The sequence below is a fragment of the Elephantulus edwardii genome, unplaced genomic scaffold (assembly GCF_000299155.1).
Source record: "Elephantulus edwardii isolate Elephantulus edwardi_28Jun2011 unplaced genomic scaffold, EleEdw1.0 scaffold00090, whole genome shotgun sequence".
NCBI lineage: Eukaryota > Metazoa > Chordata > Mammalia > Macroscelidea > Macroscelididae > Elephantulus > Elephantulus edwardii.
The window spans coordinates 7,977,163-7,989,974 of NW_006399840.1; the positions used below are offsets into that span (position 1 = coordinate 7,977,163).

At 36.0% G+C, this 12,812-nt stretch overlaps 1 protein-coding gene across 1 annotated transcript in view; it reads right to left on the bottom strand.

Annotated features, from left to right (window-relative positions):
• USH2A (Usher syndrome 2A (autosomal recessive, mild)) overlaps window positions 1-12,812 on the bottom strand; it is a 1,454,174-nt gene that overhangs the window by 1,338,153 nt on the left and 103,209 nt on the right. Inside the window, exon 3 of the mRNA XM_006890571.1 lies at window positions 12,223-12,355. Coding sequence (XP_006890633.1) covers window positions 12,223-12,355 — 133 coding nt within the window. The remainder of the gene's footprint in view (window positions 1-12,222; window positions 12,356-12,812) is intronic.

Genomic DNA, 12,812 nt, shown 5'->3' on the forward strand with positions numbered 1-12,812 from the left:
GTAGAGAAGCCAAAGCACAAGGAAGAATCCAAGACACTAAAGAGCTGAACAGAAGATTCCAAAAGGCAGCACGGAATGACAAAGCAAAATACTACAATGAAATGTGCGAGGAGCTAGAGTCGGAAAACATAATTGAGTAAGAGTAATTACCTGAACTATATTTACTTTTGTGTGACATTAGAGAGAATATTTTATTCTGAAGATAATTAATAAAACAAAAATTGGAGACCTAAAACTTTCAAATATGATGGCTATAGAATTGGAGCATCAGTTTCTTTGTTTTCTTTACTATGTATTTACTTATCAGGTTATAGTACTCATTATTATAAGGTCTTCAGGCCAAAAATACTAGAATGCATGTTTTGGGGTTTTACAATGTTAATGTTAAAGCCAAAAGTAAAGTATAAGTACGTAATGTAACTATCTCTGAGCCACAGAAGAAGTAAGATCCAGGGGAAATAATCATTGCAGAGGAAAACAGTAAAGTTGAAAATACAGTCATATACAATAAATATGTAAGCTTATGATAATAAAATATAGTTATTGTTAGGTGAATCACCTCTGACTCATGGAAACTTTATGCATAAATTAGTGAAACCCTGCCAGATTGTACACCATCCTAACAAACTCTGCTGTGCTTAAAGCCATTGTTTCTAACTTTGTCAATCCACAGGTTTGCAGTATTTTTCTTTTTCAGTGACCCTGTAATTTTCTCAGCATAATGTCATTCTCCAAGTATTGACTACTCAAAGTATGTAAGACAATGTAATACCGTCCCTATTTCTATGTAGAACTCTGTTTACACTTCTTCCGAGGTAAATCCATTTGTTCTTGTGACAATGCACATTATATTCAGTAATTTCCACACATACCACAACTCAAGGGCATTGATTCTCATGGTGATCTTTTCTCTGCAGTGTAGAACTCCTTCATAGTAATTTCAAGGCTCTGACTTGCACCTCTGAGTTGAACCTACATCTTATTAATTGTAGTATTTGCCACTCAGAGACTACTAGTTTATCTTGTTGTGGTGGCGTACTATTGAGTCAGAAGTGACCCATAGCTGACCCTCTTGCAGTTTACAGAGACAGTTTAATCACAGGGGAGGAGATTGCCCATCCTCGTCCCTCAGAGTAGCTGGTGGACTTGAACTGCATGCCTTTGGGATTACAATGCAGTTTCTCACCTCTAGGCCACCAGAGCTCTCTAGTTTACATTCATTGTTCACTCTTAAACCAAAGACTCTTGACTCTTTCTGCCTTTCTATTTAGATATTCCTGTACTAGCTAAAATAGTTAGTGCACTCCTTTTTAAATTCATTCTCTCCCTTCTCTCCTGGCCTATTTTCCTCTTCTCCTTTTCTCTCCCTCCTATTTTGAAATCATCATTAATTCTTACATTTCTCTTAATCACAATGCCAACAAAAATTTTAGTGAAAAATGTTATTTAAGTTGAAAGTACTAGTATCCATGTTCATCTATTCATTTATTTACCCAAAATATGCATTGAATTTCATGTAGAACTCTTGAGCACACCCTATCTTTCATCAGCCATGCATCCTTTGCATTCATTGTTTTAAAATATATGATACAAACTTTAACCATCTTTGCCTCTAAGGAGGACCCTGATTGTACTTCCTCCAACACAGACTTGTTTGTTCTTTTGTCACTCCGGAGGATATTCAGTTTTCTTTTACAACACTGCGTCTCAAAGGCATCACTTTTTTTCCTGTTTGCCTTTTTCATAGTCCAATTTTCAGATGCACAGCAACTATTTGAAAAGACCATGGCTTGGATAAGGTGCATCTTAATTTTCAAACTGAAATCCTTGCTCTCTGGCACATTGAAGAGGTCCATAAGAGCAGATTTTTACAATCTGAAACATGCTTTAATTACTTCTCTTGTACTCAGTGTTGATTGTGGATCCAAGTAAAATGAAATCATTGACAACTTCAATTTTTTCCTCCATTTTTCATCATGCTGTATACTGGTCTAGTGGTGAGGATTTTTGTAGTCTGGGTGTTGAGATGTAATCCACATTGAAATCTATATTTGATCTGCTGCTGCAAGCCTTTCAAGTCCTCTTACTTCCAGCAGGCAAAGTTATATCATCTGCGCAACAAGTTGTTGATAAATCTTCCTCTAAACCTGTTGCTACATACTTCTTCATATAGTCCACCTTCTCACATGATTTGTTTAAAATTCAGTTTGAATAGGAATGGAGAAAGGTAACAACCCTGACACACATCTTTGCTGATTTTAAACCAGGCTATGTTCCCTTGTTGTGTTTGGACAACAGATTGTTGGTTTAGGTATAAGTGTCATGTGAATACAATTAAATGTTCTGGGATTCCGATTTTTTCAATGTTAGCCATAATTTGTTATGATCTATAAAATCAAATGCCTTTGCAAAATCAATAAAACTCAAGTAAACATCTTTATGGTCTTCCTTGTCAACAATTTCATTTTGTTGAAGTGTATAGGCATGAATCTAAGGTGTGACAATCCTAGTTAGGTCTAATTATTAATGCTGTAGTTTTCTCAAGGTCATATTAGCAGGTGAGAAGCAAGTATGAGATAACAAGTGATAATAAGGATTGTTGTTATGTGCCATCGAGTCGCTTGCAACTCATAGTGACCCTATGTACAACAGCCCTAAACTCCGCTCTGTCCTGTGCCAATCACACTGTCTCTGACACACTCATCATAGCCCAGTCACCAAATCAATCCATCTCCCTGCACCTGCCCTCCACCCTCCCACGCGTGATGTCCCTCTCCAAGGACCGATCCCTCCTTACAACATGACCAAAGTATGTCAGATGAAGCCTCAGAATCTTTGCCTCCAAGGAGCAGCCTGGTTTAACCCTCTTAAGTATGAATCTGTTTGTTTTCTTAGCAGTCCATGGCACCCTCAGCACTCTTCTCCAACACCAAAGCTCAAAAGCATCAATTCTCCTTCTATCCTCCCTGGTCATTGTCCACCTCTCTGATGCATAACAAGTGATTGCAAAGACCATGACCTGTACCAGATGCACCTTAATCTCCAGAGACACACAGTTGCTCCTGAGTACTTTAGAGAGGTCCCTAACAGCAGACATTCCTATGGCAATACGAAATTTAATCTAAGTAAGGAAATAACATACGCAAGAAATTTAAACATCATATATAAAGTATAAATATTATTTATAGACACTTAAGAGGCTGTTTCTGGCAAAGAGAAAGCCACAAGCGCCCAGCGTTCCATACTTGCCTCTCTTCAAAATGCAAGAGGCCGCATACATCCAGCTGACATTGAGATTCATGAGACACTCTATTCTATGTCTAGTAAACATAAAATTTTCTACTAATCTCCCTATCTTTCCCCCCTCTTTGGCCTGTAACCTCTGAGAAATTTTGTTTTCTATTTGTCTTTTTATAACTGAAGTAATACAAAGTAATACAGTATTTGTCCTATTATGATTTGCTCATTGCATTTGGACTATCTTCCAGTTTCAGTAGTATTTTAGCATGTGTCAAAACTTTATTTCTCTCCTACTGAGTAGTATTCTATTGCCCATTCATTGGATCACAGAAATTTATATTATTCCCAACTTTGATGACTGGGAGCAGTGCTACAATGAACATTTGCGAATAAGTCTTTTTTTTTTTATTTCTTCTTTTTTGCACATGTCTTTTGTATATATATCTTTTGGGGGGTTTGTTTTTTTCATTTTTGGTTGTGTCTTGTTTTAAATTTCTTATTAATCTCTCCGTATCTTTGTTTTATTTAGGAATATTATACTGACTATTCTTTTATTATATATTACCTTTCCCTTCACTCATCTAATACATGTCCATTTTCTATTTACTAATGATTATTCTCCTCCCCTTCTCTTATTGTCTCTGGTAAAATTATGTAATTTTTTTTTTTAGGAACCACTACACTATTCACAATAACTGTGCCAATTTTCATTCCCACTAACAATAAATATCGGTTCCAATTTCCCCATATCCTAGCCAAAATTTACTATGTTGTGTTTTGGGGTTTTGTGTTTGTTTGTTTTTTTTTTAAATCACAGCTATCCTGTTATTAAACTCTGTTGAGTCCATTTCAACTCATAGTGATAGTATGTAAAATAGAACAGAATGAATTATTTTAATCATTATTACGTTTTAAACCAATGTTGTAGCTATGGGTCAATCCATCTTATTGAAGGTCTTCTTAGTGGAAGAAAAAAAAATTACCTAATTGTGGGTTTTATTTGCATCTCTCTAATGGCTGATGATACCAAAGATCTTTTTATGTGTTTCTTAGTCCTTTAAATGTCTTTTTTGATAAAATGTTTATGTAAGTTCTTTGCCCATTTAATGAATGGAATATTTGTATTTTTGTTGTTAAGCTATCAAAGTTTTGTGGATTGTTTTAAGCAAAATTTTTATTTTATACTGCTTTACTTAAAAAGTCATATACATTGTCTTTCACATTGGATCTTTCCCATTTCCTTTACCCACCCATCCCACCATCCATCAAATTGGGCAACCATATGATTAACCGTCACCCACTCAACCTTACTCCTCTGTTCCCATCCTCCCTCCCCCTTGGATCCTCATAGATGTTCTATAATAATGGTCTTATATAGTATCTGTTCTTCTGTGACTTAGTTCACTTAGCCTAATGATATCCAGTCCCTCCTAATATAGGTAGTGATTTAAAAAATCATTGCTTGTGCATGCTGCATAGTATTCCATTGTGTGAATGTACTATAAATTCTCTATCCATTCAATTGTGGTTGGACATTTGGGCATTTCCATGTTCTTGCAATGGTGAATAACACTGCTATGAACATTGGTGTACAAATCTTCATTTGTGCCTCAATTCTCATTTTCTTGGATTATATCTGAAGCTTGGAAGGAGGAGTGGCATCCACTTCCATAATACCTTGCTTCTGGAAACCCTATGAACCTGAGGAGAGGATGAAAGGCACCCAAGCGTCAAGGACTCTCCTTCATAGGGTCACTATGAGTCGCCTGCAACTCGACCGCACTTAACAACAACAACAACAAATCTGAAGCAGTGAAATAACTAGGTCATTTAGAATTTCTATGTTCAGCTTTCCGAGGAAATGCCAAACAGCCGTCCAGAGTCGTTATATCATTTTACAATCCAACCAACAGAGTGTAAGTTTCTATCTCACCATATTTTCTCCAACATTTATTAATTGCTATCCTACTAAACTTTGCCACTGTTACTGGGGTGGTATCTCATTGTGGTTTTGGTTTGCATCTCTCTTGTTTTATTTATGTTTTCAGTTATTAGTTTCTTGTCATTTGTATGGTTTTGACGATATTGTCCAAGTAAGCAGCTTGTGATTTAACTTTTTTATAAAGTCTTTCAATAAAACAAATTACTTTTCTCTTTATCGTATTTTTTACACTTTCTGCATAACAAACTGGCTAACTCTGAGAAGAATGGGAATCCCAGAACACTTGATTGTACTTATGCAAAACCTATACTTAGCAAGAGGTAGTCATCAGAATAAATCAATGAGCCACTACATGGCTCAAAATTGGGAATGGTGTACCTCAGAAATATGTCCTATCTCCATATCTTTTCAATCTTTTCAAACATGCAGAAAGATCATCCGGGAAATTGGGATCTATGAGGAGAAATCTGGCATCAGGATTAGAGGAAGAAGACTCATCAACAATGTATGTTATGTAGATGACAAAACATAACTTGCTAAACTGAGGAAGAACTGAAATACTTGCAGCCTTCGATATCAACTGAAAACAAATCAAGAAAACAAAGATTCTTACCAATGGGCCAATTGGTACTATAATTTGTTTGACTCCACTATCAACATTGTTGGTACAAGTACCCAGAAAATCGAAAGACAAATTGCATTTGGAAAGGCTGCTGTCAGGAATATCTCCAGAATACTGAAGAGCAATGATGTCAGTCTAGAGACTAAGGTGTGCCTGATCTAGGGCATTGCTTGCTACTCATCAGAAAGTGCACAATGACAAGGAATGATAGAAGGAGAATTGATGTCTTTGAGCTATGGTTCTGGAGAAGAGTTCTGAATATACATATCATGCACTTCTAGGAGAACAAACAGGTTAGTCCTAGAGAGTGTGAAACCAGGCTGCTTTATGGAGGCAAGAATTCTGAGGTTCCATTTGACATAACTTGGAAATGTTGTAAGGAGGAACCAGGCCTTGGAGAGGGACATCATGCTTGGGAGGATGGAGGGACAGTAAGATCCTCAATGAGATAAATTGACTCAGTTACTGGGTTAATGTGGGTAGCTGTGTCAGAGGCGGTAAGGTTGGCTCAGGATACAGTAAGGTTTACAGCTACTGTACATTGGGTTGCTATGAGTTGCAAGTGACTTGATGGCACATAACAACAAAACAGTAAACTAATATATTTAAAAACCTCTTGTTAAAATATAAGCCTAAAAGCATTCTCTCTACTTTTGTCCTCCAGTAATTACATAGTCTTAGTTTGCATGTTTAAATTATTAACTCGGTTTCATTTGGTTTTATCTGTGACTGAGGTATGGATCCTGTTGCATTTTTCTGAACACATTAATCCAATTTAACCAACAAATGCTGGTTAAAGAACAGTTTCCTAGCTGCATTGAATAAGCTTAGGCCTCCAGGCAAAGTCAGTAAATAATATATATGTGAACTTAGTTTCCTGCTTCTTTTCCAGTGACCTGTGTGTCAACGTTTTACTTGTGGCAATCTGTTTTGACTACTATAGCCACACATGGGACATTTTCTTCTCAGCATTGCTTTAGCTTTTTGGGATCACCTGACATTACATATAAATCTGAAGAATGGTGTTTATTCTTTTTTTTTTCATTAAAGGGGTTTGGTTTTGTTTTTTATTGGTTTGCTTACAAAGTTTGTATACGTTTTACACTATTCTTCATTCACATTGTGTTTCATACTGTTGTCCTCATGCATTATGTTTTGTAAAATTAATCACCTTTAGACATTGGCCATCATTAGCTTGTCTTTTCACCCAGATCCATCCCATTTCCTTCCTGCTTTCCCTCCACTCACCCCACTGTGCACCAACCTATGGCTTCGTCCCTATCTTGTAAAGAAGCCTGTTGAACTTTTTATCAAGATTGTGTTAAATCTGTGGATCTCTTTTAGGGAGAACTGATATGTTAGTAAGTCTTCCATCCTTCAACATGGAACATTTTCCATTTATGGAAGTCTTCTTTAACCTCATTCAGAGGTGTTTTATGCTTTTATAAATCCTTCATATTTTTGGTATGTTTATTCCTATATGTTTTATTTTCTTAAATGCTATAGTAAATGATATTTCCTTCCCACCCCCTCCCCAAATTTCCTTTCCCTTTCATAGCTCTCATTTTTGGTGTATAGAAACCTAACTGACTGTTGAGGTTTTGGGTTTTTGTTTTTTTTTTACTTTGAAAGTCTGCTAACTTCCTCTGTTAGCTCTAGAAGTTGTTGTGTTTGGTTTCTTTGTTTGTTTTTCATGGACTTCTGGAATTTTCTGTGTATAGAATCATATTATCTGTCAGTAGAGAATATTTGTTTTTCTTTTCTAATCTGGATAGATTTTATTTCCTTTTTCTTGTTTTATCACTCTGGTCAGTAATTCCAACACAATATTCAATAGAAGTGGTGAAAGCAGATACATTTATCTTTTTTCCAATTCCAGCTGGGAAACACTCAGTTTTTGGCCAAGAAGTTGTGCTGCAATCCCAAAGGCACGTGGTTTGTGGCCACCAGTTATTCTGCAAGAGAATGGGCAGTCTTAAAAAAAAAAAAAAAGAGAATGGGCAGTCTTGTCCCATGAGATTAAATGCTTCTCAAAACCCACCAGAGGGTCAACTATGGGTCAGTCCCTACTGTACAGTACATAACAACAATGACAGTAACATTGGTTGTTGGCATCTTATACATATATTCTGAATCATAGCGAAGAATTTAACCAATTTTCTTTAGGAAAATTCATTAAGAAAGGGTGTTGCATTTTATCAAATGGTGTTTCTCTATTCATCCTTTAGATGCTAAAATCATAAACAAAATACAACAACATATTTGAAAACACCCAACAACATATTTGAAGAGTCAGATATTATAATTAAGTATGATATATACCAGGAATCCAGTGATAGTTCAACATTAGAAAGTCATAATTAAAACATTGTTGTTTTTTTTATAACATATGTTTTTAGTTGGGTAGGACTATGTATAATGCCAAAAACTACTTTGAAAGCTAATAATACTTAAAATACCATTCATGGAGATTAATCCCATTAACATTCTGAATAACATTTTGTCATATATACATCTAAAGTATTAAATTCTTTAATATTCTTTAGTATTCTTTCCCCAGTATCTATTGGCCTTCATAGACTACAAATATTTAAATGTCATTAGCAACCAATGACTCTTTTAAGAAAATGGTACATGATTGAATGCACATATATCTTTTTTAAAAGAACTTAGAACTCTGTTGATAATGAACTCAGAAACAGCACTGATAAAGAAAGTCTTGATTAAAATGGTTCTTAAATTTCAAATTGAAAATTTAGAAACTTAGTGTAGTATGTTTATCACAGTAACAGTAGTGACTCCTCATTGGTATATACCTGTTATCCTAACTCCCTTAACTTCTTATGCAAATTTGAAGCATTCATTGAAATTAATCTATAGTGATAAACAGCATTTTAAAGGCAGCTGATACGTACGTACTGATTGATATGAATGCAATTAACAACACCAACAAGAAGTTTCTGTTAATACATTTAAAAATCAGCCTGAATAAATTCGATTATCCCATTAATATACATACATAAAGGTTCAGGAAAGGAGGTTCATTTAGTCCACTGATTGATTTCTTAGAGGCAGCAAAAACAAAGCTTGCAGGAACAGAAAGTATTTTTGGCAAAACATTTTTCTAGAAGTTGTGCAAGTTAGTGATAAAAACTGCATTGAGCCAACACACATCTAGTTTCTTCCTTGAAAAAGAAATGTGGAAGCAAGTTAAGATTAACCAGAGAAAGAAAGGAGAGCCACATCTTGAAGTGCTGCAGGCCCTTACTTGATATGCCAATGTTTGAGTCCCTGTCTGTTCCAAAGCAGGGACAGCCGGTCTGGCACTGCATGAGAGCACCTTTAATTCTGTTCTTGATAATCTCCTGCACAATTACTTCTTCTGAATGAAACCGTCTTGGATATAGACAAAAGTATGGACAGTGACTTGATTTTTTTATTAAAAAAAGGGCAAGTGAAAGAAAGAAAATGATTTATAATAAGTCCACAGGAACATTCTGTACCTATCTTTATTCTGATTAGAGAGGTGGCATGGAGCCTGGCTCATTAGGCAGAAGTAATGAGCCAGTCTACATGCCATCTCTAATTAGAGAAAAGATACAGTAGGTACAACTGTACCTATAAATTGATAAAGATTAAAAAAAATCATTTTAAAACATCCTTTTCCTCTTCTAGTCCTCAGATGCTCAGAAGCTAACAGAAGAAAAATTATAAAAAGAATTCAATAATATTTGACATAAATTCTTTTTCAAATATGTGTCTCCTAATCACAAGTCAAATTTATTCTCACACAATCTAAAAACAAATATTACCATCAGTCCTTTGAAAGCATTAATTCAAAACTTAGCATATTGAGGTAGAATAAAAGCAAGTCATGTGAACCCCACAGTGCATAGTAGACAAATTTATGGCACTATTGAATACATTGAGCAACATTTGGTGCAATAAAACACTTTCAGAAGTACTAATGGGAATTAAATGTTGAAATGAGGCTCACAAGATTTAATGTGCTACCAAAAAAAAATCTGCATGCAGAATACTTTATAAAAGTCTTCAATATATTAATTACTCAAACCAAGTTTCTAAAAGTATGCATATTTAGAAATATGGCTTCTTAATGTAATTTTAGGGAACTCCGGTAGCTTAGTGGTATGGAGCCCTGCTTCCAGGCTGAAGACACAAGCTTTGATTTCACCAATTGCTACATGGGAGAAAGATGAGTAATCTCCCCAAAGCAATTTACTGCCTCTGAAAACCTAACGAAGGGTCAGCTATGAATTGGACTGAACTTGATGGTACTTAACAAAACAAATAACTAGTGGTTTAGTGTTTGGGAGTTGAGCTCCCAACCCAAAGGCTCCACTCTGCAAAATAAAGAGAGACAACCTCCTCTCATGCTATGTTGCTACTTCTAAACCCACTGGAAGGTCAGCTATTAGTTGGTCCCCACTCAATAGTACATAACAAAAAATAACAACATAAAATTTTAGCTTGAACTTAGAGTATAAACAAAATAATACAACCTTTTATACACACGTCTTTTTTTGAGCTCTACAACAATGTTATGAGAAGATAATTTCTCTTTCATAATGAAAAGAAGTATCTTCAAAGAGGTTAATAATATGAAGCATAACCTGAAGCAGTCTTTATAAAATTCTCCTCGCCAAAATAAAAAGATAAATAGGTTCATAATTGCAGGAGGGGAAGACCCTCTATGAGGTGGATTGATTCAGTGACTGGGGTAATCGGGATGGGTGTGTCAGAGGCAGTGTGGTTGGTGCAGGATAGAGCAGGGTTTAGAGCTGTTGTGCATAGGGTCGCTATGAGTCGGAAATGACTCGATGGCACATAACAACAACAACAACAGGTTCATAATAGCTGGTCCTTACTAGACATTTATGATATGACAAGGAGAGGAGGACTGAATATCCCATGGACTGCCAAAAGAATAAAAATATAAGCCTTGAGAAAAGTGCAGTCTGAGTGTTTCTTGGAGGCAAAGATGGTACAAATGTCACTAGATAAAGCTATTCATTGAAAAGGGGCGTCGTGCTCGGGAAGATGGAGGGTCAGTGAAAGAGAAGAAGACCCTCAGCCAGAAGGATTGTCACAGGGACTGCAACAATGGGTGTAAGCGTGTTAGAGATGATGGAGGTGACACAGGATAGGACAGGATTCAGGTCTATAGTTCATAGGGTCATTATGAGTTGTACTCAACTCAATTATAGCTAACAGCAACAGCATCTGCTACATACTAGGGAGCACTTGTGGCTTAGTGGAAAGGAATTTGCTGCCAATCCAAAAACATGTGGTTCAAATCCACCAGCTGCTCCAAATGAGAAAATCCATAATCTCCTCCTGTGTAATTTATAGCCTCTGAAAAACCCCCTAGGGGGTCTGGTCCAAGTCAGTTCTGACTCAACACTGTAAAACATAGCATGCTCTGTATACATGGTATTTCACATACTCCCTATAAAAACAATTTTCATAACATATATTCTGACTCATAAAAACTTTTTTACTAAAATTGTCCCATGGGACTTCCAAAGTTGCCATTTTCGCAAAGCGGATGCCCCCACCTTTCTCCTGTAGAGCCACTCGTGGGATTCAGCCACTGGCTTGTGGGTATCAGCCAAGTCCTTAGCCACTGCACTAACTGTGCTGCTTACGCACTCTATTCATAGAAAAATAAACACAAGGGTAGAGCAGATTTGCTCCACGTGATTTTTATGCACAGCTAGGGATTTTATTAAAATGTAGATTCTGTTTCAGTATCTGGGACAGAACTGTAAATTCTCAGTGGGGGTCAAACTAGAATGGACTGATTCAAAGCTTCCTTTGAAGAACTCTCATTTTTATTTCTACTTTTTGTCGGGATATAATTTATAAGATCATTTGCAATAATATACCACCTTTTAGGGTGGAAAAGTATGGACACCGTTGTTGTTGCTGTTGATGTTAAATGCTGTGGAGTGGGCTTTGACTCCTAGTCGCCTTACGTATAGCAGAATGAAACTGCCTGATGCTGTGTCATCTCACAATCTGTGCTGCGCTTAATTAAGCCAATTGTTGCGGTCACACTTTATGTTCATCTCTTTAAGCATCTTCCTCTTTCACGGACCCTTTTTTGTCTAAGCATGATGTCCTTTTCCAGAGACTGACCCCTCCTAATAACATTCCCAGAGCACACCACAGATATAGTTTACTACATGGGTGACCAATAATTCTTAATCCCTGATCCTGTCAATTCTACTTAATAATTCCTACAGCATTATATATAGCTCTTGCTTTAAAAAATTGATTGTGCTAGAGAAGTTATTATTATTATTATGAAGGCCCTGAAAATTTTAAAATACGATGATAGGAGTTTTATATAATTATATTTAATAAAATAAATATTATAAAGTTAGAATCTTACCATTTATGCTCTGTCCTACTCGTATAGTGCCAGAGGCAAAATTCGTAATTGAACCAGTTAGAGTTCTCACATCCAAAGCTCTGTTATCCTTTTCCATGCCATTAATGAAGAAACTGACTTTTGTCTGATCCACCTATAAGAAATAACCATCATTATTAGCCTCTAAGCTGTCATTCTCAAATTTATTTCCTCTGCTTTCTTCCCTGGAAAGGAGGAACACAATATTTCAATGGATCAATGATGTATCCTGTTTTTCTAACTTTGAATATTGTGGCTCTGTGCTTTGACAATGTTATGAATTGAATTGTGTCTCCCCAAAAGTTGATGCAATTTTATTGAGAATCATTTTCTGTATATGTTAATTAGATTATTAATCATTTGTTTGCTTATTTTAGAAAGCGATTTGACACAGAGAAGCAAAGAAGAGGCAAAAATGTGTAGAATATAGTGACCGCCATATAATCAGAGAATACTAGGTCCATAGTCACCAAGGGGCATTTTCTTCCAGAGACAACAAAGAGAGCCTTCCATCGAGCCAGAGCCCAGAATTTAAGTAGTTAGTGCTACACCTTGAGAAAATAAATTTTGCT